General features: G+C 37.8%; 1 protein-coding gene across 1 annotated transcript; it reads left to right on the top strand.

The window, feature by feature from the left end:
• Positions 1-2,490: 2,490 nt before the first annotated feature.
• On the top strand, positions 2,491-16,818 carry LOC127434390 (epidermal growth factor receptor kinase substrate 8-like protein 1; the record flags this gene model as incomplete). Its single annotated transcript, XM_051687094.1, has 15 exons — positions 2,491-2,600; positions 4,162-4,268; positions 4,361-4,419; positions 6,918-7,047; positions 7,545-7,633; positions 8,400-8,474; positions 8,709-8,857; positions 10,315-10,462; positions 11,044-11,102; positions 11,455-11,554; positions 12,844-12,969; positions 13,069-13,195; positions 13,408-13,570; positions 15,713-15,845; positions 16,457-16,818. Coding segments are annotated over 15 exons (1,662 nt in total), but the record flags the coding sequence as incomplete, so codon positions are not given.
• Positions 16,819-25,974: the final 9,156 nt, after the last annotated feature.

Below are 25,974 nucleotides of genomic sequence, written 5' to 3'. Positions count from 1 at the left end.
TAAATATGTCCCTGGTCTGTCCAGATGTTGCAGGATATGATGCAATCCCATGTTGACTGCATCATCCACAGACCTGTTTGCTCCATAAGCAAATTGAAGTGGATCTAGAAAGTGTCCAGTGATGTCCTTCAGGTGGGTCAACACCAGTCTCTCAAATGACTTCATGACCACAGATGTCAGGGTGACAGGTCTGTAATCATTAAGTCCTGTGATTTTTGGTTTCTTTGGGATGGGGATGATAGTGGAATGTTTGAAGCAGCATGGGACTTCACACTGCTCCGGTGATCTGTTGAAGATCTGTGTGAAGATGGGGGCCAGCTGGTTAGCACAGGATCTAAGACATGCAGGTGAAACGCCATCTGGGCCCTGTGCTTTCCTTATCCTTTGTTTTCTTATCCTTTGTTGTGGCTCAAATCATCTTCACAAATCTTACGTGCAGGTTGAGTAGCGGGGGGGGAGGGAGGGGGGTTGCAGGAGGTGTTGGTCTTTGTGTGAAGTGAAGGTCAGAGTGGGTGTGGGGTGTGAGATTGGGCCTTTCAAATCTACAGTAGAACACATTCAGGTCGTCAGCCAGTTGTTGGTCTACCACAGGGTTAGGGGTAGGAGTCCTTTAATTCGTAAATTGTTTCATGGCACTCCACACTGATGCAGGGTTGTTAGCTGAAAACTTGTTTTTCAGCTTCTCAGAGTATCTTATTTTAGCCACTCTGATTCTCTTATTCAGTGTGTTCCTGGCCTGATTGTACAAGACTTTATCCCCAACTCTGTAAGCATCCTCTTTGGCCTGACGAAGCTGCCTGAGTTCCGCTGTAAACCATGGTTTGTCATTGTTAAATGTTAAATAAGTCCTAGTAGGAATGCACATATCCTCACAGAAACTGATATATGATGTTACAGTATCTGTGAGCTCGTCCAGATTGGTGTCTGCAGCTTCAAAAACACTCCAGTCAGTGCAGTCAAAACAGGCTTGTAGTTCCAACTCTGCTTTGTTGGTCCATCCCTTTACAGTCCTTACTACAGGCTTAGCAGATTTTAATTTCTGTCTGTAGGTTGGAAGAAGATGAACCAGACAGTGATCAGAGAGTCCCAAAGCTGCTCTAGGGACAGAGTGATGTGCATCTTTTATTGTTGTGTAGCAATGATCCAGTATATTTCTGTCTCTGGTTGGGCATGTAATGTGCTGTTTGTATTTGGGCAGTTCACGTGTGAGGTTTGCTTTGTTAAAATCCCCAAGAATAATAATAACTGAGTCCGGGTATTGTTGTCCTGTGTCTGTGATTTGATCAGCCAGCTGTTGCAGCGCTGCATTCAAACGTGTTTGGTGCGATATACACACTCACCAGAATAAACAAGGAAAACTCCCGTGGCGCGTAGAAAGGCTTACAGCTGGAAGCCCAGCAGATGTAACGCGCTGTCCGGAATGGCTTCACTCAGCCAGGTTTCTGTGAAGCACAAGGCAGCAGAGGTTGAAAGGTCCTTGTTTGTGTGGGTGAGGAGATGTAGTTCGCACGTTTTGTTAGGGAGAGAGCGGAGATTCGCAAGATTTATGCTCGGTAGCGCTGTTTGAAAGCTACGCCGTCGGAGCCTGACCAGCACGCCTGCTTGTCTCCCTCGCCTGTGTCTCATAGCGCGTTTAAACAACACAGCCGCCCCACCGACTAAAATGTCAAACTAAACGTCCGAATATTCAAAATCCGGGAAAAGATTGACTGGTATATATGTTCAGCAGTTCATCTCTGGTAAAACTGACTGGAAAAAGATTACTAAACACAGGACAAACAAACAAAAACAACAAAACAATTGAAGCGCTCCACAACGAGGCGGCCATCCGCGGCGCCATCATGATGTATCAGAATATGTATGTCTGTTTGCACTTCTGTAATAGCTGAAAAAGTCACTAACGAGTTGTAAGGGATAAACGTGTGGTGCTGAGTGAACTATAAGATGAAATATTGACATTATTTTGAAATTGTTGAGCAGAAAAACAACAAAATTTTTCAGTGAAAAGTTTTTTAGAAAGTCATTTAAAGGGAAAATAATTAGTAATGTGATTATTTTCCCATGAAGTAATGAGTAGTGTAATATGATTACAATTTTAGAGAAGTAATTGGTAATTTGTCGAGGATTATTTTTCTTTTGAGGAACTTGCCCAACACTAAAAATAACAAATGATATGTTCTTCAATAAATGAGCAAAGTTCTACGAATAAGACACGAATAAGGACAATGATTTGATTCAGGTGATACTGTTGAGGTTTTGTCATGGCAGAGCCCCGCCTCTTTGATGAAATCACTCTGTACCTGTTTGTTTATTCTAGGGGAAGTGCATTAAAAAAGAAGAGGTATCATGTAAGTTATGTGGCATTATGCATTAAGAGTGAAGAGGTACTCATTTGAAGAGCCCAGCACTCTTGTGATTTCCACAGGTTACCAACAATGACCTAGAACCTGTAACCCAAACCGGTTTAACCAGTTTCTACATAACCCATGAACGCGTGACGGAGATTACACAGGTGGGAGGGAGAGAGAAAGATTCATTCGACCTCAAGTGTTCATTCAGGAGAGTATACACACTCACAAAACAGCAGGGACTACAGTAAGGTACAGTGTGTTATTTTCATAATGACTGTATGTGCTTATCTTCTGTAGACAACAGAGAACATCTGTGTATGTTTTTGTATTTGTATGTATTGTGCTTGTGTGCAATATTAGTTGGTCAATGTCAATCAAAATGTCAATACATATTGTTTTTATACGTGATGAGTGTGCTTTTGTATTTAGCTATAGTTTGGGAACCAATTTGTCTGCAGAAGTGAGATAAAACTTACAAAATTAGGGACATTTGGGGATGTTCTCATTTGGAAATACAATTCATACATGTAATAAAAAGCAAAACGTTTTCTTTTAGGGTTACGGTTAATGTGTCGTCATTATAATTATCTTTATATAAAAACAGTAAAAGTCTATGGCCTTGGTCTCAGGCAGATAGCTAAGTAAACATTTGTACAGAACTGGATGTGGTTGTCATGATGATGACATTATGGCGGTAAACCCATGCAAATACATTGGTAAATTACTGATTTTATCAGCACTTTATTTTACAGTACTACTTTTACATACTATATAATTACAACAACTACAGTAATTACCAGGGCTGGATTGGTAATCTGGCATACTGGGCATTTTCCCGGTGGGCCGACACACTTTGGGGCCAATCAGGGGCGGACTGGCCATCGGGAGAACCAGGCTGGCTGTGAAACGGGCCTAATGGGCTGTGATAAGCTGAAATGAACCACCACGTTATGCAGAACGGGCCACAAAACGGTGCCGCGATATGTCGAAGGGGGCAACTTTTGGGCCAGTTTCTATGTAAAATCCCAGGCTGAATTCTCTTCCCAGTCCACCCCTGGTAATTATTAGGTACTAAAACTAACCCCAACCCTAACCTTAACACATATTAAGTACATTAGTTACCTCATATTACTCAGTACTTTCTTGGGTAAGTACACTGTAAGTATACTGAAAGTACACATACTGTAAAATAAAGTGCAACCAAAATCATGTTAATATGTATGATGTTTACATCTGGTGGCTATACTTTTGAAACAGTGGGTATTTTAATGTTTATAGACTGGCCCCATTGACTTTCAGTGTAAGTGCTTTATTGTAACCGCAATTTTGTTTTCTTTTTTTTAAATAAACAAGGAACGAGTCAAAATTATTTCTGGGTATAATCAACATCAGTGCTGTCGATTCAGCTTAACTTATATTGAACCCGGAATATTCCTTTAGTTTAAAAACTGTTCAGTCTTGTATTTATCTCACCTGTAGACCAAAACACAAATTCAAATAAAGGGTGTGTTGTGATGTAAATGTTTGTGTGTGGGCCATGTTTTGCCTACAGTGTGGAGACCAAATGTAAAAGCATAGCAAAACCTGAAACCTATGACGTTGTGGGGAGCAGCCAATGGTCCCCATGAGGAATATGGCTTAATAAACATATTAAATAATGTCTTAACGAAAATATAAAATTCACAAAGGTTTCTATGAGGGTTAGATTTAGGGTTAGAGAATAGAAAAAGTCATTAGCTCAGCATTAAAACAATAGAAGTCAATGGAAAGTTCCCACCATGATAGAAAAACAAACGTATGTGTGTTTTAGGATCTTTGTGTCCAGCATGGATATTTCAGGTATTCCAAGCCCCCCATACACCCAAACCCCAAATCCACTCTCATTGAACCCCCCACCACCCTACCCGGGCATTAGAGGTGAGTGTGTGTGTGTAGGTATGTAAAATCATCAATATTTCAGAATTATTATACTGTAAATAGATTATTTAAACCCTCTTCTTCATTTCTAGCTAACGGGATGGTAAATGGACAGGCTGATAAGTCATTCCTCAGAACTCAGTTGGAGGTGGTGAGTACACACAAACACACTCATCGAGCTTATCTACAGTAAATGTGGCAACATACCATCAACTTGTATTGTTTTCAAAACAATCTAAATAGTGGAGTTTTGCTAAGGGTAGCATAATTTTTTGAATTGCTTTAAGTCGTCCCGCACTGTTTGTGCTACAAACATGACTCTTCTTCTCTTTGTCCAGACTAGGTGTTGTCCCGCTTGGTCGTAGAGTCAGCTTTTCTACATTGTTCCCTCTATTTCGCACGGTCTGTTGCATCCTCTTTGATGACATTGGATGCACGCATGTCTTTCTTTATCTGATCCATCGTTTCTTTTGTCTTCCACGCTTGCCTTCTGGGCTGAGTGCTAGTGTTATTTTGGCTACTGAGTCTTCACCTCAGGCGTACTTCCTGTATCTTTTCTCGAATTGGGGCAACACCGAGGGTCTTCCGTACATGGATGTTTGTAACTCGATCAAGCCTTGTCAGCCCAATTGACCACCTAAGCATCCACATTTCCATGGCGCTCAAGGCTTGTTCATGTCTCTTGGTTATCGGCCAACACTCCGCTCCATATGATGCCACTGGTCTGATGACAGTTCTGTAGATCTTGGATTCAGACCCGTTGGGATCTTGCTACAAATCATGCAGCTTGTTAAGGATAATTAATTATAATTTTCTTTATTTATCACACATTATACATTTGCACATATACATTCACAAATTCTTCTTTTTTCACATATCCCAGCTAGGCTGGGGTCAGAGTGCAGGGTCAGCCATGATACGGCACCCCTGGAGCAGATAGGGTCAAGGGCCTTGCTCAAGGGCCCAACAGTGGCATCTTGGCGGTGCTGGGGCTTGAACCCCCGACCTTCTGATCAGTAACCCAGAGCCTTAACCGCTGAGCTACCACAATCAAAGTGATTGTGCTTACCGTTTTGACTGGCAGACGATAAAACAGTGAAAAATCCCATTGACTTACATTGAAGGAGGGACTTGAGCCAAAGAGTCCAGAATATCATAGAGACTTGGGGGTGGACTTGATCCCTAGCAACTGCATAGCAACACCCTGGCAACCACCCACAACAATCATGGCAGGAAAGTGCTAATGTAGTTATAAGGCTACTAAAGCTCAGTATTGTTACAGATTTCCCGATTTGATTCAGATTTAAAAAGCTCTCAATTCCATTCTGATTTCAATACAATTTGATTCAGTTCTGATTCATTTGGGCATATTTCAGTTATAACTTACTTATGGAAGAAATTCTCTCTCAGCTAATGCTGTAAATTACACAGGGAACTAGGAGAGTTATAAGAGTTATATACAAAAATTAAAAAAATCCGATATACCAGTAGAAATTTGTCAACCAGTACAAATGTTTTAGGATAATTTCTTTCACGTTTCTGGAAAAGGCTGCTTCATGGTAGGGCACCGCCCACCTCCTCATCACACTCCTCCCCCGGCATGATGTACACCCCCCCCCCCACCCCCCATTGCCCTTCTGGCTGCACCTGCCGGCAGGCTTTTCACCGCCTCTCTAGGGCTGGGGAGGGGGATGAAGGGAGGGAAAAACAAAACAAAACAAAAAAGAGGAGAGGAAATGAGCAAGGAAGAGCGACAGTGAGAGAGAGAGATGAGAGAGAGAAAAAAAACATACTTGCCGGTTTCCCAGACACACCGTCGCCTGGTCCTCGATCACTCCTCCACCCTCTGACAGACGACAGCCACTCCTCCCCGGGTGGACCAGAGCCAGTCCTCCGATCCCTGGTGGATGGAACGCCCCTCCATGTTTTGGCGGCTGGTAGGGAACTCCTCCACCCCTGGCGGCCGGCAGCGATCCCCTTCTCTCCTCGCGGATGGCGGGCGTTCCTCCGGGTCCAAGCGGTTGGCAGCAACACCTCTGTCCCCCGGCAGATGGCCACAGCTGCTCCTACGGGTGGATGGCAGTGGCGAGGACTCCACGACAGCGCATCCCTCCTCCTTCCCGGGCTTCAGCACCAATGTAACACGGTTAAGGTTGGGAAAGGAGGAGGCGGGAACCGGCTGAACAGTCAAAATAATATTTAATAAGAACTTAAAAAGACACACAGAACACAAACGCACACATAGCAGCTGCATATGGCTCTCTCTTTCTCTCAAACTGCCACGTTCCGCTGCATTGTCCCTCCCCTCAGCTGATTAGCCCGATTGGGGGCCAGGTGTGCATGGTCACAGCCCGGCTCCACCCTTCTCCTCGTCACACAGGAATGTTTAAATGAAGATTACGATTAATCCAATTTTTTTATATATATTTTTACACAGCCCTAATGACTAGAGAATAACCCAAATCCACTAAAAGAAAACTTTATTCATTGTTAGAATTGTGAAATAAACATTACTACATTATCTACATTATTTGATCCCTTACAGCTTATGTATCCTAAAGATCAAAACTACAATATCAATGATTTCTTCATGTATTTTTTTATTGCTAACTGCCTGCTTTCTCACTCTCTATTTCTGTCTGTTTTCAGGATGTGCTCAATCGTTGTTTTGATGATATTGAAGCGTTCATTGGGAAGTTGCAGCAGTCAGCAGAGGCTCATATTATTCTCAACCAAAGGAGTAAAAAAAAGAAGAAAAGCCAGAAGAAAAGTGCCGAAGGTGCGAGTTTACATGGAGGAAAAGTCAGACATGAATGTTTATCTAATTAATTGAAAATATAGCATCTCGTTAAGGCTGTATAGATTTAAAATAGCTTTTTAAATCAATTTCTGGGAAAGAAATGTAAAAATCACTCTCCATTCTTATCTCCAAAGAGAAACCTCACAATGCAGAATGAAAGTAAATCCTGTGTGGTGCACTCTTATCAGGTCATGCCAGACTGTTATCAGTTCCTAGTACACTCTGTACTTCAGCTGATGGGAAAGTGTTGTGTTACGAGAGTGTCAGCTACTGAATTTTCACTGTCAATAAAAACAAAAATGTACCTACATCATCATAAACTGTTTGATTTGAAATCTGATACAGAAACACACAAAGACAAAAATAGACCTGAAAGTCTTTTATTTAAATAATATACATATCTGTTCATTTATTTATCGTGTTAACATGACACAAATGATCAGTTGTGTTTGTTGTGCATGTTTGTGTTTGTTTAGAGGATCTTCTCACAGCAAAAGCCAAACCACCTTCTGAGAAAGAGTTTATCGACACTTTCCAGATATTTAAATACAGTTTGAGTCTGCTGGTGAGTCACATATTTGATTTTTTTAATACCATTAAAAAAAATACAAGTTCAAAACATCTCGTGACATTTCAGTTTATCAATTAAATTATTAACATATCAGTTTAAAGATCAATTATTTTAATATTGAATGACAATATTTAAATTGTCTGTACAATATTTATTTAATAATGAATTAATTTAGTGCTTAATTATATTATTTAATATTTTCAATTATTAATATGTATTAATTGTCATTTATATTTCATATTATATATCATATTTAACTAATCGTTATGTATATTTAATATGTATTTTTATTTAGAAGAGCTTTTATTTGATTGACCCTTATTATATAAATTTTTATATATTATAATTATATATATATATACAAACACACACACACACACACACACACACACACACACACACACACACACACTGTATAATTTAATGTATTAAAATATAATAAATTATATTAAAGTTTTATATTTTATTTTCTCAATTTTTGTTTGAAATATATTTTTATATTATTGTATATTATGATGATGTTTAATTTGTGTGTACTGTTTTGAAAAGCACCTTGAGATGTTATCTTTTAACGGGCTATACGAAAATAAAGTTCCAATTAATTAAGTTTCAAAAGCTTGAAATTCTGTTGAAAATAATTATATTAATTCTTATCTGTCAGTTATTGATTTGAAGTTTTATAGTACTAAACTTGTAAGCATTGGAGTGACATTTAGTATTTCTCTGTCAGGTTTCCATAAGCACACTGTTTGTTTTTTAGGCACGGTTAAAATCTTCCATCTTCAATCCGACCTCAGAAGAGCTCGTTCATCACGTCTTCAAACCTCTCTTGATGGTGAGTATGACAGATTGACATGTTTGCGAGAGAATCTGTATGGTTGTGCATGTTTTTCCTGTGCAAACAGCTGAGCTTTTAAGGTCTTTGTTGCATTGTTTTGTTTTGAGTGTCTTATTAAAAGGGGTTTATAAAGGTTTGCACGCTGTTGTTTGGAAAATGAGTCTATTGACCAGGAAAATGCACTGTATATGCATTCACATAGACTTCACCTGCATGTGTGTGTGTTTGTAGATAGTGAAGGCAACAAGAGGTCCTGGTTTAGCTGCATCTGTGTCCAGTCCGGCTATGACACAAGGAGCCGTGACTCTGCTACAGAATAACTTGACAGCACAGGAAAATGAGTTATGGGTCTCACTGGGGCCCAACTGGACACAGCCAAGGTATGTTTGCTTCTTAAAGGCATAGATCACCAAAAAATGTAAATTCATCATCAACTCTCGTTCCCTCATGTAATTTAAAATCTGAATGCGACTATACATTTCTGTGACATTTGTGTTTCTTTGTCAAAGTGACTCAAAATGATACAGGTCTTCTTATGTTGAATACAAAATAATCAAAATGAGCAGTAATCTAGCAAAATCTAGCACTCTTTACCAAATAATGAAAGTGGATGGTGACTTAAAGGACAAACAAATCACTATAAAAGTTCCAATAAACACATTGTACACATTATTTTAAGTTTTAAGAAGTCCTAAAATAGCATTTTCGAGGAACAGACTGATATTTAAAGGTCAAGTTTATAATATTAATAAAATACCTTCTGTCATCCCATTATAATATGCAAAAACAACTGTAAGTAAGCCAGTCATATGGTGATTTTCCTGAAAAGCATAAACACTACTATCTGTTTTCTAACCGATGGAAGACCAGGAAGTGTTTGGGAAACCTGTTTAACCTCGTGAAACCCCACGTCCACATGCGTGGACATTACGTTTTAGCTTCGCTATAGGCTATGCTTAATTTTATCTTTTTAAAACCAACTGATCTCAGTTCAGGAGACTCTAGGCTGTCATTAAAGGGTTAAACTTTCAGCGCACAGAGTCATGTGACAAAACAACATGGTGCCAATCTCAGCCGAGTTTGTGTTTCAGAGAAACAGCAACAAAACTACATCTGGTAAGAAACCAGCTTAAGTTTTCACATTAAAAACTGTTTGAGTCAAAAGAGTAGAGTCTCTAGTTTCATCCGATATGCCATTTTACAAATTGCCTTGATGTATCGCGAAATGGCACACTGTTAAACACAACATCCACATACGTGGACAATAGGACTAACTTTCCATAAAAATCCTACATTCACTGTGCATTTTCACATTGAGAATCAATGTATGTATCCAAAAGCTGGAAAATGTTGCTTTCAGAGGCTGCACCTTTATAAGGCGCATTTCAAACTGTTCTGAGACCAGTGAAGACAGACAGTTTAAGGTTAAGATATTCACTAGTTAGGAAGCAAGGGGGCATCCTATAGCTTTCCTATGCAGCCTAGTGCATTCACTTCTAACATCTGGTCAAAAGTTCAGTGTCAGGCTGCAGATGATGTTTGGACCTCTCAACATGTCAACATGGGGGTCTCAGGAGGTTAAAAACAGTAATTATTCAGTTCTGCTTGCTGACGCAAGTGCCATTGAAATTACAAACTTCACCTTTGAGTTGCTTTTCAAATCTCGTTTAAACTTCTGCACATTCAGTTCTATTCATGAATAATACGGAAAGAAAAACAGTATCATAAATACAGTATTTTTACTGACATGAGGGTGAGTAGATGATGACAACATTTTTGGGCAAGCTATTCCTTTAATATGCACATATATTGTACTTACGGCTCTTTTCTCCTGTAGATCTGCTCTGCGGAGCCCTGTGGCGCCATACACACCCTTATTTCTGGATGGATGGAAGCTTTCAGGGACAGAGGTCACCGGTTGGGTCGACCCGGTGGAATCACAACACAAACAAGACGCAGAGCTCTCTACAGTTTATTACAATAATGTAATAAAAATGTCTGAAGGTTTTTTACTAAACTAGTGATTTTGTTATTTATTTACCATGAAAACTAATGCATTTCATAAGAATTAAAGTGACAAAAAATGAGCAAATAGTTGCATATGATTGGATCTATTTCTCTTTCCGCTCATGTTGACGTGCTTGTTTGTTATGCATTTATTTAAATTAGATTCCATGAAAATATTGAGCATATCCTGTTGTTGTTAATAAATGATAAACAAAAATAGGCATGGGGTAATTTGCAGATTAGGCCTATAAACAGAAGATTCATTGCTTGTGATGTTAAATGGCTAAAATGACCCTTTTTACTTAGAAATCGAAAAAGAAAAATTTTCGGTATTGGTATCAGTTTTGCTGATACTGGCCTTGACAGTACTTGGTATCAGATGGAAAAGTAAATAAGTGGTATCATGCATCCCTACTCGCATCACCAAGCTAAACTGAAAAATGAATCATTCAACTGACTCGCCCTTATGAACTGCAGTACAAAAACCACATCAATGCATTCCATCCATATGTTTCGTGATGTTGTTACTAACATGATAAATTCTCTTTCTCACACCCAGCTTACGCCCTCTCAGCCCTCCGATTATCACTCTCATCCAGTTCAGACCACAGACAAACAGTACGTATGATTCACACCTAAACTTCTTTGATTTAGCAGAGTTTGATATGTATGTGGTTGCCATAATAGTGCAATCAAAGGTGTTTTCTCTTCATGTTGCTGTGTGGTTCTTTGCACAGATGAATGAAACGAAAACAATCATTCAAACATTTCTCTCTCTCTCTCTCTCTCTCTGTTGTCTCTGACCTCTTTTTTTAAATACATTTCTGTGTATTTTTTTTATCTCGATTATTAGAGAGGTGGTTATTGTGTCTGCATTAAAATTGTGTTGAATTTCATAAATTACATTTGTAAAATAATGGATATGAAAATAACCTTTATCTCTCTCTCTCCCTCTCTTGCTGTGTCTCAGTGATGGTGTTGTTGTGAAAGAGAGGTTATATCGCTGCAGTTATGACTTTGTTGCACGAAACAACAGTGAGCTTTCAGCACTGCAAGGACAAAAGCTAGAGGTTGTAAATATTCACACACACACACACACACACACACGATGGTACAGCTATCATTATGAGGACTCTCCATAGACATAATGATTTTAATACTGTACGAACTATAGATTCTATCCCCTAACCCTAACCCTACCCCTAAACCTAACCCTCACAAAAAACTTTCTGCATTTTTACATTTTCAATAAAATATAGTTTAGTATGTTTAAGTGATTTGAATTATGGGGACACTAGAAACGTCCTTATAAACCACATTTATAGCATAATAACCTTGTAATTACCAGTTTATAACCTAAAAAAAAGTCTTCGTAAACTACTTAAACCTGCCCACACATACACACACACATACATACACACATACACATACACACATACCCACACACCCACACACACATACACATATGCCCACACACACTCACATGCACACATACACACACACACACACACACACACACACACACACACACACACACACACACACACACACACACAGACAGACACACACACTCACACACACACTCACACACACACATGTTGGTACAGCTATCATTATGAGGACTCTCCATAGACATAATGATTTTTATACTGTAAGAACTATAGATTCTATCCCCTAACCATAACCCTACCCCTAAACCTAACCCTCACAAAAAACTTTCTGCATTTTTTACATTTTCAATAAAATATCGTTTAGTATGTTTAAGTGATTTGAATTAAGGGGACACTAGAAATGTCCTCATAAACCACATTTATAGCATAATAACCTTGTAATTACCAGTTTATAACCTAAAAAAAAGTCTTCGTAAACTACTTAAACCTGCCCACACATACATACACACATACCCACATACCCACACACACATACACATATGCCCACACACACTCACATGCACACATACACAGACACACAGACACACACACACACACACACACACACACAAACACACACACTCACACAAGCACATATATATAATACAAGTAATATTTATACATATAATATACTGAATAATAATATATATTCTTATATGTATATATATATATATATATATATAAAATAAATAAAAAATATAAGGGAGGTTTTGTCAGATTTTGCACACTTCTGGGTGTCCACAAAGTATAGCTAAGTAAACACACAAAAACATATACAGTCTTATGTATATCCTCCCCTCTGTCTCTCACATTGGTACATATATTGTATTGTAACATTTGAACAATCTTTATAACAGTAGAATAAATAATAAATAATAGTATAAAAAATAACCTTTACCAAAAATAACCTTTATGTTTCTGTCTTGCAGGTGATCGAATCATCTAAGCGCTGGTGGAAGTGTCGTAATGAATATAATGAAATTGGATTCATACCGTTCAACATTCTGGAGCCCATCACACACATGGATAGCCCTGTAACACATAAAACTCCAAAGGTACACAATCAAAACAATAAACTCACATCCAACATCTTCAACATCTGTCCTCTTCTCCTCCTGAAATATTTGGTCTCTCTCTCTCTCTCTCTTATTCAGCCGCCCGCTGCTCCACCAATCTTCAACACCCTGCCTAATCCCTCCGCCGTGACCTCTGACCCCAGCGCCCCTCGGCCACGCAGCATGGCTCTCGGACAACAACATCTAAATGAGGATACAGAGAAAGGTACAAAACTCAAATATAACAGGAGATACATAAGTTTTACATTGGCTGATCGTGCCACAGTTTTAAGAAGCACTTCAGGGAATCAGTTTTGTTTGATGTCATCAGACAGTATAATGCCTCATTGTCCTGTTACTTCCTGTACCTGTATCAGCATTAGCTCAAGGGCAGGTTTATTCTCTTGTGCACATATTGACTCACTCGTTCTGTGTCAGTGATGCAGGTAAATGATGAATTACTGCAGCGACTAACAAACGGAAAGAATTTATCTCCCCGTCTGGTGATTCCTCGCTCCATGGACACATCGGCCCCGCTGGATTACAACTCGCCAGCTGCAGAGGTGGAAAACTGGCTGCGAAAGAAATGCTTCAGTGAACCGTGAGTCTTAAAACACACAGGAAACACATTACAACAGCAATCAATGAACTATTAATAATTATTATCCACCTGTAAATCTCCACAACACTGAATGTGGATTTATGTTGTGACTTTAAATATACACATAATACAATTAACCAAAAACAATATTTCATAGTCCTGATCAACTTGTTTTTGTATATTTTGTCTGTCCGTCTGTCTGTCTGTCTGCCTGATTATCTATATATCTATCTGTCTGTCTGTCTTACTGTCTGTCTGTCTTACTGTCGGTCGGTCAGTCGGTCTGTCTGTTTGCCTGCCTGTCTATCTATCTATCTATATATATATATATATATATATATATATATATATATAAATCTGTCTGTCTTACTGTCAGTCTGTCTGCCTGTCTATCTATATATCTGTCTGTCTGCCTATCTGTCTATCTATCTGTCGGTCAATCGATTGGTCTGTCTGTCTGCGTATCTATATATCTGTCTGTTGGTCTGTCTAACAATCTGTTGGTCACTCGGTCTGTCTGTCTGTCTGTCTCTCTTTCTGTCTGTTGTTTTGTCTGTTTGTCTATCTCTGTCAGTTGATCGATTGGTCTGTCTGTCTGTCTGCCTGCCTGCCTGCCTATCTTAATATCTGTCTGTCAGTCTGTCTGTCTGTCTATCTATCTGTCTGTCTGTTGGTCTGTCTGTCTGTCTATCTGTCTGTCAATTGATTGGTCTGTCTGTCTGTTGTTCTGTCTGTCTGTCTATCTATCTGTTGGTCACTCTGTCTGTCTGTCTGTCTGTCTCTCTTTCTGTCTGTTGGTCTGTCTTTCTGTCTGTCTATCTATCTGTCGATTGGTCTGTCTATCTGTCTATCTGTCTGCCTACTGTATCTAAATATCTGTTTGTCAGTCTGTCTGTCTCTCTGTCTGTTGGTCGGTCAGTCTGTCTGTCTGTCTGTCTGTCTATCTATCTATCTGTTGGTCGATTGGGCTGTCTGTCTATTGGTCTGTCTGTCTATCTGTCAGTTGATTGATTGGTCTGTCTGACTGTTGTTCTGTCTGTCTGTCTATCTATCTATCTGTCAGTCGATTGCTCAGTCTGTCTGTCTGTCTATCTGTCTGTCGGTCGGTCAATTGGTCTGTCTGTCTATCTATATATCTGTCTGTCGGTCTGTCTATCTATCTGTTGGTCACTCGGTCTGTCTGTCTGTCTCTCTTTCTGTCTGTCTATCTCTCTGTTGGTTGATCGATTGGTCTGTCTGTCTGTCTGCCTGCCTGCCTGCCTGCCTATCTAAATGTCTGTCTGTCTGTCTCTCTGTTTGTTTATCTGTTAGTCGATTGATTGGTCTGTCTGTCTGTTGTTCTATCTGTTGGTCGCTCAGTCTGTCTGTCTCTCTTTCTGTCTGTTGGTCAGTCAGTCTGTCTGTCTGTCTGTCTATCTATATGTAGGTCGATTGGGCTGTCTGTCTGTTGGTCTGTCCATCTGTCTCTCTGTCTCTCTGTCTCTGTCTATCTGTTGGTTGATTGGTCTGTCTGTCTGTATGTCTGTCTATCTATCTGTCGGTCGATCAAGTGGTCTGTCTGTCTGTCTATCTATCTATCTGTCTGTCTGTCTGTCTGTCTATCTATCTGTCGGTCGATCAAGTGGTCTGTCTGTCTGTCTGTCTGTCGATCGATCAGTCTATCTATCTATATATCTGTCTATCTATTGAGAATTTGTATGAATGAATTGATTAAATTAATGCGTTTGACATAAATGGATGAAACAGTTTTTGATTAAATGTTTCATCAAAAATATGTCCTTTTAAAGTCCCTGAAAATAAAATCCAGGTGGTAAATATTGCCTTTAAGTGGAAAAACTATATTAGCCTCCACTGTCCTATATTATCTTTTAATTTTACAGTAGCAACAATAACTGTAACTATGATTACTATGGTACATTTTTGTAATGGGTATAATATTCATATGTTTATAAGTCTTAATACTTTAGCTATAAAAGCAGATTATGCTCAATGTTATGAAGCACTTTAAATGTTTTAGTATAAACGCAGATACAATGTTGTCATAAATATACTGTAACCACTCCACATGTTAAATTGTCACCGGAAAGCATGGAGAAATATACTTAATGTGTTAATGAACGGATGTTATTGATGTCTTTGTAGGACAGTTCAGTGTTTGCGAGTGCTGAATGGAGCTCAGCTCTTCTCTCTTAGTAAAGAAGAGCTGCGTGCTGTTATTCCTGAAGAGGGCACTAGAGTCTACAGTCAGCTCACAGTACAGAGAGCCCAGCTGGAGGTGAGCACACAGAAACAGGCTAAGAACTGCATACTACCATACTACTCTTACTATTTTGCTGTGTCTATATATTGCCAAAATAGTAAAAGTAGTATGGTAGTTTGCTGTTCCAAACATAGCAATACACACCAAACACTGGATCTGTTCAGAATAGCATACTATACTTCTGTACTACTCATGCTAATTCTGCAGTATGCAGTATGTGTTGTGCACAGTTCATGGATTTTCTGTATGCATTGAATCTCAAAATGACACACAGTATGCAGTTTATGCTGTATGCACTCGACTTGACCTTTTATTTCCAGTGTGATGAACGAACTGGAAGTAATCAATATTTGATCAGACTGACACAAACTAATATTATTTATTTATTATTATTATTATTATTTATTTATTTATTTATTTATTTTAAAAAATTGATTACAAATGTAAAACAGATATTTATTATGGAAATTGTTATTGGACATCACTTGCTGAATTAATCATGCAACATAATGTAAAAAAATTGTAGCATACTACTGTTTGAAACATTGTTGCAGATTGTTGTGCATGTATTTTTGCACACACACTCACTCATTAAAACAGACACTAACTGTCTCTTTCTTTCTTAGGATGCTCGTAGAGCGACAGAGTTGGAGGCTGTGATGGAGAGACAGAAGATGAAGGTGGATCTGAAACTGGAGAGTGAAACTCTATGAATTTATCTATTTATGATTAAATGTGTGCACTGACATGAAGACTAAATGTTTATATACTCTCTCTCTCTCTCTCTCTCTCTCTCTCTCTCTCTCTCTCTCTGTCTCACGCGAATGTGCTTGCACATGATGATTTAAGTGTTACTGTAACCTGCTTAGTGGATTATTTATCCTATTTAGCTTAATTGCATGAAAATCTTCACAATATGTACAAACTTTAAAATTTTTAAAGTAATATGGGTTAATATATTGTCAACAAATAAATGTAATGCACAAATGCTGAAACTAGCAATTCATTTTTCTGCCCGAGAGGGGCACCATACACCAACCTGTGCAAAAGAAAATGTGACTTGCAAGTACCCCTGTACATTTACTACAGTGGCAGACTCTTACTAGAGTAATCAGAGGTGATGTGTTCATGGATGAAACCCTCTTGGACGTGGTACATGGCGAGTTACATGAAATGCCTTAATTTAAGAAAACCTAAGTGACAATACCCTTAAGATAATAACTAAGGGTTTTCTTAACTCAAGGGTGTTTTTGCAGTCCCATTATCCACTAATGAGCTCCTTGAGAAACATGAGACAATTAGTTCAGTTTGTCAAGAAAGATATTAAGTAATCAATGTACTGCAAGTCCATACATTTTAAAGATGCTTTAATAGAGGGGAAGAGCGTGTTGCATGTCTCTATGATATTCTGGTCTCTAGATATGGCTCAGGTCCCTTCTTCAATGTAAGAATATGGGATTTTTGTCTGTTTTATCATCTGCCAGGTGAAAAGTGAATCAGGAACTTTAAAACTTAGAGTTAGGGATTTTTTTTTTTTTTAAGTCACTAACTATTAGCAACACTGATAGTGATATTTATTATTATTATTATTATTATTATTATTGAGGTTTTATTACCATACAGGGTTGTTTCATTCATGTATCTCTGGATTTAACATTTAAAAGTAGACACTGTGAATACAGACAGTTTATCATAACAATACAAATTATTTTTATTTTTTTTGCCTTTTTCTTTTATTAAGCAATGCTAAACCAAAATTAAACTTCTGTACATCACTGTACATATTGCCATTGCAGTCTCTAGACACGATCATGATTTCAAGCTTGATTACACTTCTTATAGCACCATCTTGTGCTCTGCGCATGTGTCAAGCACTAGGAAGTGTAATCGAGATTGAAATCATGATCGTGTCTAGAGACTGTAATGGCAATATGTACAGTGATATACAGAAGTTTAATTTTGGTCTGTTCTTACCCAAAACCAATTAGATCACTGCAGAAGACATGGATTACTTTTAAGCTGCCTTTATGTGTTTTTTGGAGCTTCAAAATTTTGGTCACCATTCACTTGCATTGCATAGACCTACAGAGCTGAGATATTCTAATAAAACATTAGAATATGCTATGCATCTTATAGTTATAGTCTATATTTGTTTTAAAATAAATGCATATATACATGAGGGAGGAGGGTAGAATTATATAGGAAACACCGACACATTGTTCCTGTAGAAATATACTCTACGCAAGTAGCTTATGTGAACACAAACGCTTCAAACTAGAAACCAAGCTCGATTTCATGCAGCGTTGTGTTCCGAGATGTGTCAAAACGCAATGCATAAGGCCTGAACAATATGCTACTCTACAAAAGTATGTGAACACAAACGCTTCTAGCTACACAAGCTCAGCTTCATATGCCATTGCTTTCCCAATTGTGTCAGTTCCCAGTTGTGTTCATATCTTAGTGCAATTATGCATTATCAGGCCAGAAATGTACTACATGCAAGTATACTTGGCCAACGCATTGCAAGTTTGTAGTCGCGTTGTAAAATGGCATTAAACTGGATGTGATATTATTCAGGTAGCTAGCTATAAAAATGTTGACGGTTTATCTAACTTTACCTAGCTTAGCAAGATTCTCTTCAAACTGTTGCTCCGCTTTGACAGTAGCTGTCCTGAAAAAAAGAAAAGAAAAGTGATTGTAGAAGAAGACTGTAGCTTTAAAGCCCCTTGTGGCAATGCTGAGAAAGCAACGTATTGGCGTTGCATTATGAATTGCGTTCTTCTGACACATTTCGAAATACATAGACGCTTGAAATAAAAAATGTGTTGGCCAAGCATTCGAGTTTGCGCAGTTGTGTAAAGTATATTTCTGGCCTTAGTATAAAGTTTCATACTTAAAACCTCACAGATTGTAAAACCTTCATGTCTTGAATGTGATCTGCTCTGCTGCACCTGTTCAACATTCTTATTGGCTGTGCAATCTGTGTCTGTGTGTGTGTGTGTGTGTGTGTGTGTGTGTGTGTGTGTGTGTGTGTGTGTGTGTGTGTGTGTGTGTCAATATCCAGACTGGATATTTCACATGAGAGCAGGAAGATGACCTCTGACCTTTGATCTCTGTTGAGTTCATGTTTCTGTTGAGTCTCTCAGGTTCTCACGGCCTCTGCAGGTGAACATCATTTCAAACACATTCCACGATTCTGCACCTGCAGCCCGTGCTGTGGGTGTGTGTGTGTTTGTGTTTGTGTGTGTGTGTGTATGTGTGTGTGTGTCACTCAGCAAGCCGTGATAACGGCACAAAGCCTCTTTGGATGTGAGCGCTCAATCCAACACCAGTCACAGAGAAGATGATGAAAATTCCGTCACAACATCTCTTCTCTTTTCTCTCTCTCTCCTTCTGTTTTTCTCTAACATGGAGAGAACAAGTGCGGACTAATGAGAAAAATCTGAGTGGGATAACATACAGAATATTGGACACTCATCTGACATGCTCTAGAAATTCTAATTCTAGCAGAACATCACAAACATTCCATTGGAACATTAGAAACATTCCAATGGGATATCGCAAACATTTACTGGAAACTTACTGTCTTCACCTCAGTATTTTCCACTAAAACATCACAGAGATGAATAGTGTGAATATTCCACACAAGAATCACCAGCTTTGAAAAACTCTTTCTTTGTAACAGAATACCTTTTTATTTAATACTTATATAAATTCTGAAGTATAGTATTAATAATACTATAGTATTACAAATACACACACACACACACACACACACACACACACACACACTGTTTACACATTCCCAGTGGACTTGTTAGGTGACGCTGTGGTTTAATTCTTGCCTAATTTAAAATAAAAAAGCATTTTAATTTGTTTGTGTGTGTGTGTGTTTGTGTGTGTGTGTGTGTGTGTGTACTATGTTCATACTACACTGTGGGGACCAAATGTCCCCACAAGGATAGTAAAACCTGAGATCACCTACCCTGAGGGATATGGCTTATTAAACATTCTAAACAATGTTTTTTGTTTTTTTTTTAAATGTAAAAATGCAAAAAGGTTTCTGTGAGGGTTAGGTTTAGGGGTAGGGTTAGGGGACAGAAATTATTGTTAGATCTGTATAAAATCCATTGAGAGTCCCCACAATGATATAAAAACAAGTTTGTGTGTGTGTGTTTGTGTCTCGCAGACTTGTCCCTTTTCTTGGCAAAGGAAATGAAGAGCTAAAAATTGATTTCATGCTGTAGAAAGAGAGCTGGAGAGAATGTTGAGAGAGAGAGAGTCACCTGACCGGGTGATGGATGGTGTGTATGGACACAATGGCTCACACATACGCGCTCTTAGTTTGAACGAGCTGTCTGCTGCTCTTAAAGCCTTTTGTCGCGCTTCTTTCTGTCTGTCCATCAGATTGCGTGGATTGTTTTCTCAGAGCAGCGTGGAAGCCCCGCCTCCTCCGCAGCACCAAGGCAACGCACTTTTGCATCCTCAGAACTCTAAACACATGGATAGACCTTTGCGAGCACATGAGAATGTGGGTCTCAGTGTGTGTATGTAACTTTAAATAATAAATACTAGAGCACATTGGCTCAGTGTCTCAGGTCTCTTAGACTATGATCTGTCCTATGACACATGCGTTTGACTCAACTCAGTTAGAGAGAAAACTATTTTTAATCCACATTTGACTGGACAATCCAAACACTTAAAAACTATTTTTTTTCATTTTAAGTGTTGGCGAAGTTACTATGTTTTGGCTCCTTAGGACAGTATAGTATAGTATGTTGTGGTGTATAGGATAGTACAGTATAGTGTGGTGTGGTGTGATGTGTAGTATAGTATAGTGTTGTGTGGTGTGTAGTATAGTATAGTATAGTGTGTAGTATAGTATAGTATAGTACAGTATATTTTTGTAGTGTGTAGTATAGTATGGTGTGATGTGGTGTGTAGTATAGTATAGTGTGAAGTGTAGTATAGTATAGTAGGGTGTGATGTGAAGTATACTATAGTGTAGTATAGTGTGGTGTGTAGTATAGTATAGTGTGGTGTGGTGTGTTGTGTAGTATAGTATAGTGTGGTGTTTAGTATAGTATAGTATAGTATAGTGTGGTGAGGTGTGTAGTATAGTATAGTATAATGTGGTGTGTAGTGTAGTATAGTATAGTGTGGTTTGTAGTGTAGTATAGAATAGTATAGTGTGTAGTGTAGTATAGTATAGTATAGTGTGGTGTGGTGTGTAGTATAGTATAGTATAGTATAATGTGGTGTGTAGTGTAGTGTAGTATAGTGTGGTGTGTAGTATAGTATAGTATAGTGTGGTGTGTAGTATAGTATAGTATAATATAGTGTGGTGTGGTGTGTAGTATAGTGTAGTGTAGTGTAGTGTAGTGTGGTGTGTAGTATAGTATAGTATAATGTGGTGTGTAGTGTAGTGTAGTATAGTGTGGTGTGTAGTATAGTATAGTATAGTGTGGTGTGTAGTATAGTATAGTATAATATAGTGTGGTGTGGTGTGTAGTATAGTGTAGTGTAGTGTAGTGTAGTGTGGTGTGTAGTATAGTATAGTATAATGTGGTGTGTAGTGTAGTATAGTATAGTGTGGTGTGGTGTGTTGTGTAGTATAGTATAGCGTGGTGTTTAGTATAGTATAGTATAGTGTGGTGAGGTGTGTAGTATAGTATAGTATAATGTGGTGTGTAGTGTAGTATAGTATAGTGTGGTGTGGTGTGTAGTATAGTATAGTATAGTATAGTATAGTATAGTATAGTATAGTATAGTATAGTATAGTATGGACATTGCTAAGGGTGGGCTGCTGGGGCTTAAGCTCCGAATGATTTTATCATTGTCTGGATGTCAAAAGTAACAGTACTTTGGTATCACGTTGACACTAAAATATTAATAATTGTCAATATTAATGTTAAGTGATATACTGTATATAATTTAATATACTGATCTTTCTACAGTACCGGTTATACCAAATACTGACTCAATTCGGTAATCGCACGCTGTCTGGCAGCCATTTTACATTCAAGAAGAGCGCATGTGACTTGCAGCTGTGGCTCTGTGCATGAATGGTCTTGGTGAGATATTGGAAACTGTGTTGACTTGGTCCATCCAGATGCAGCACGTACCAAATATTTACATAAAAACCCATTTAAACAAAGAGTATACTGTATGTGCTCAAGGAATTTGCAACTTATGACACAAGCCATGACATTTGCAAATTTTGCTAAATTCTTTATTAAGACACAATGCCATGAACCTCGCAAATTTTGGCAAATCCACCAACTATTTTTTTTTCATAAGCACCCATCTAAACTAATTTTAAAACATCCGACAGTCTACGGAAACCCTAAAGGGACAAAAGACTGCTTTTGAATCATGTTTTAAATCAAGTGTTTATTATCAAGTGTTTAAAGCATACCATTTCTGATACTGAGCATATCTAAATTTGAGTTAAAAGTTTGTGGGACCTCTTAGTTTTACTTTCTATTTAAATGACACATCAGATGTAACACTTAAACTTTTATTATAAAGTGTATTATATTCCAAAATTTCACCAAAGTGTGGCCCTTTTTGTATTCACAGGTCTGGGCTAAGCCTTAAATATCCACAGACCCTAGAACCACACCTTTAGTATAGTATAGTATAGTATAGTATGGAACAGTATAGTATAGTATGGAACAGTATGGTATAGTACAGCCTGGAAAAGTATATTATATTACAGTTTAGTAAAGAATAATATAGTATAGTATAGCATATTACAGTACAGTATTGTATGGTATGGTATAGGAAAATTGTAAAGTATAAGATATAGTATAGTATAGTATAGTATAGTAAAATACAGTAAAGTATAGTATTGTATATTATGGTATAGTATAATATATTATAATATAGTACAGTATAGTAAAGAATAATATAGCATAGTATAGTATATTACAGTGGAGTATTGTATGGTATGGCATAGTCAGGTATTACATAGCATGGTATTGCATGGTATGGTATAGTGAAATATTGTATATTATAGTATAAGAAATGGAATGGAGTGGTATAGTATAGTATAGTATAGCACAGTGTGGTATAGTGTGGTATGGAATTGTATAGATTAGTATCATATAGTATAGTATAGTAAAGTATAGTGTAGTACAGTGTAGTATAGTATAGTAAAATATGGTTTAGTATAGTATAAGATGTGGAATAGTATAGTATAGTATAGTATAGTATAGTATGGTAAAGTATAGCATAGTATAGTAAATTATAGTACAGTAGTGTATGGTATAATCTAGTATAGCATAGCATACTGTATTATAGCATGGTATGGTATAATACAGTTTAGTATACTACGGTATTGTAAAATATTGTAAATTATAGTATGGTGTAGTATAGTATAGTAAAGTATAATGTATAGTATGGTATGGTGTGGTATAGTATTATGTAATATAGTAAAGTTGTAGTGTAGCATTCAGTCTTGGATGCTGATTGGTCAATACAGCTTTCCAGTTGTGCTAAAGTACACTTAATACACTTTTTATTTACATTTATGACATGAAACACCTGTTCACCAGTTACTGTACATCACTGCATAGAACCCACAGAGACAGACTATTTACCTTAGTTTACACATCTGTGACTGTCTTGTAGCTGAGGGACTATCTGTTTTCTGCCCAATGGAAGAAGAGGCAACATTGGGGAAACCTGTTTGAAAACATTCAGTCATTTTTTCAATTCCGTTTGGAGATACTAGAGCCAAAAAAATTACCATTTCACCGTTTCATGAAAAACAAATACAAGCAGCTTACTAAGAAGAAAAAAATAGCAATCAGAGTGTTGAGTCTCTTTGGGTTTGTCTGTATCAATGTTTCATACCTTGGCACTCAAATGTTCATTGTTCTTGGCAGAATTGATTAAACTCCATCAGTTTGGAAGGAACCTGATTCTACAACACATAAGTCATTCTACAGATGCTCAGTTGGACTGAACTCTGCGCTGAGACATTCATCTTTTAGTTTAAAGCCAATCCAGTGTAAGTTTCATGGCATGTTATGGGTCACTGTCATGTTGAAAGATTAATTATCTTCCAAGTCCCAGAGCTCTTACAGACAGCAGCATGTTTAACTTCAGGATTTTTCTTTACTCAGCTCCGATCATTTTTCCATCAGTCTTTATGAGTTTTCCAGTGCCTGCCACAGTAATGTTTTCCCTGAGCATGATGTTACCACCAGCACGCTTCACTGTAGGGATGCTTCTCACATGTTTTGTGCCGTGGTTGGATTACACCAAACATGGTGCCTATAGTGTCATGTTCCAAATGTTCAGTTTTGGCCTTATCAGACCGTAGAATCTTCCTCTAAAGTGTCCAAAGAGACTTTCACATGCATTTGGTCAAACACCAGCTGACATGCGATATGAGTTTGTTTGAACAAATTCCTTTAAACACTGCAAGCAAATTGAAAAAAGAAGAAATGGAAGGTTTGAGAATTGCCAAGTCTAATCCCAGACTCCCAGTGGGGAACTCAAACAGGCAAGAAAACCTTCAAATATCACACAGCACTTCAAAGTAACACAGCGCACATCTCAGAGAACACACACACACTCTCTTTTGTATAAAAAGACTTGCTTTAATTTGAAGCACCTGTGAGCTCTTTAATCATTTATTGCAAAACTCTTTTCCTAGTGTGACCCATGTAGACTAACCAGCACCACAAGAGTCCTCTGCCTTTCACCTGAGATAGTAGTGCATTTACATAAGTACACATAGTAAAGCTTTATCACTAATGAGCAAATTATGGAATAAAGGTTATTCTCACGAAACCTGTCGAGAAAAATTCCTGGTCATATTTTACTCTGAAATGTAAAGAAACAAATAAGAAATTATATTTTGCTTACAAAAAAATGAAGATTAAGGATTAAGATTTTTTTTTTCCATTGTGATTTTTTAGCAGATTTTAGCCCCCATTTCTCATTATTGGAATACGCACAGACATTTCACTTGTATTTTTCTATTTTATTTTTAAGTTAATTATGATTTTTTACATTTTGACATTATTATACAAACATTTTACACCCCAATTCTCATTACAGTGTCAAAGATGCTGTTGTACATTTTTTTTTTTTTTTTTTTTTTTTAAATAAGCAAAAATGAAAAGCAGTACCAAGGGAGCACTAATATGATGTATAAATAATATTTTAAAATTTAAATAATGCTTAATATAATTTTTATTTTATTTTTTTTAATTTTTTTTTCACATTGCAGTAATGAGAATTGGGCAGTAAAATGTGCATAACTGTCATGAAAATAATGTCACAATGTAAAAAATTGTAATGTCCCAAAAATTAAATAAATACTGTATGTTGTTCAAATCTTGTATGGCTTCCTTCGTGGAACACAAAAGGAGAAGTTTAGCAAAATGACCAAGCTGCTCTTTCCATACAATGAAAATGAATGGGGACAGATGTGGTTGAACTACAAAAAATCCCAATAAAAGTACCTTAAAAATAGAGCATATGACACATGCGCTATATCTAATGTTTTCTGAAGCCATACATTAACACTAAGTGAGGAACAGATCAAAATGAAAGCTGTTATTCAATGATAATCTTTCCCTCCAACCAGGGCCGTAGCTAGTGGGGTGAAAGGTGATAACGATTCTAGGGGCCAAATGTCCAGGGGGCCCCACAACAAATTCTGAACTGTATTTTTTAATAGCAAAGGGGCCCAGAGCAAAAAACATTCAGGGGGCCCAGGTTATCTTGCTACGGCCCTGCCTCTAACCAATGATGTTTGTCCTTTTTGGAGCTTGACAGCATACATCCCCATTCCCTTTCATTGTATGGAATATACCTGCTTGAATATTCTGCTAAACTTTTGTGTTCATCGCAAGAAAGAAGGAACTAATGACAAATTCAGAAAGAACAGGACAATCGTGAGGAAAACAGCTCCACTTGTGGTGGTGTTCAAACTTCAAAAGCAGCCGTAGTATTTTATTTCAAGGGTGTTTGAGTCTCTTTTAGCTGCATTACTAAACGTGTTGAGGTGATTAAAGCTGCACACTGTCTCTCTTCACCAGCTAATGAGATATGCAAACTGGGGAATTGCTTTTATGATAGAGTGACTGAATTTCTAATTGTAGTCACTCAGCATTTGTGTGTG

This window comes from Myxocyprinus asiaticus, chromosome 44, assembly GCF_019703515.2.
Source record: "Myxocyprinus asiaticus isolate MX2 ecotype Aquarium Trade chromosome 44, UBuf_Myxa_2, whole genome shotgun sequence".
Lineage (NCBI taxonomy): Eukaryota > Metazoa > Chordata > Actinopteri > Cypriniformes > Catostomidae > Myxocyprinus > Myxocyprinus asiaticus.
Note: the sequence above shows the minus strand (reverse complement) of the source record. Positions and strands in the feature narration are given on the sequence as shown.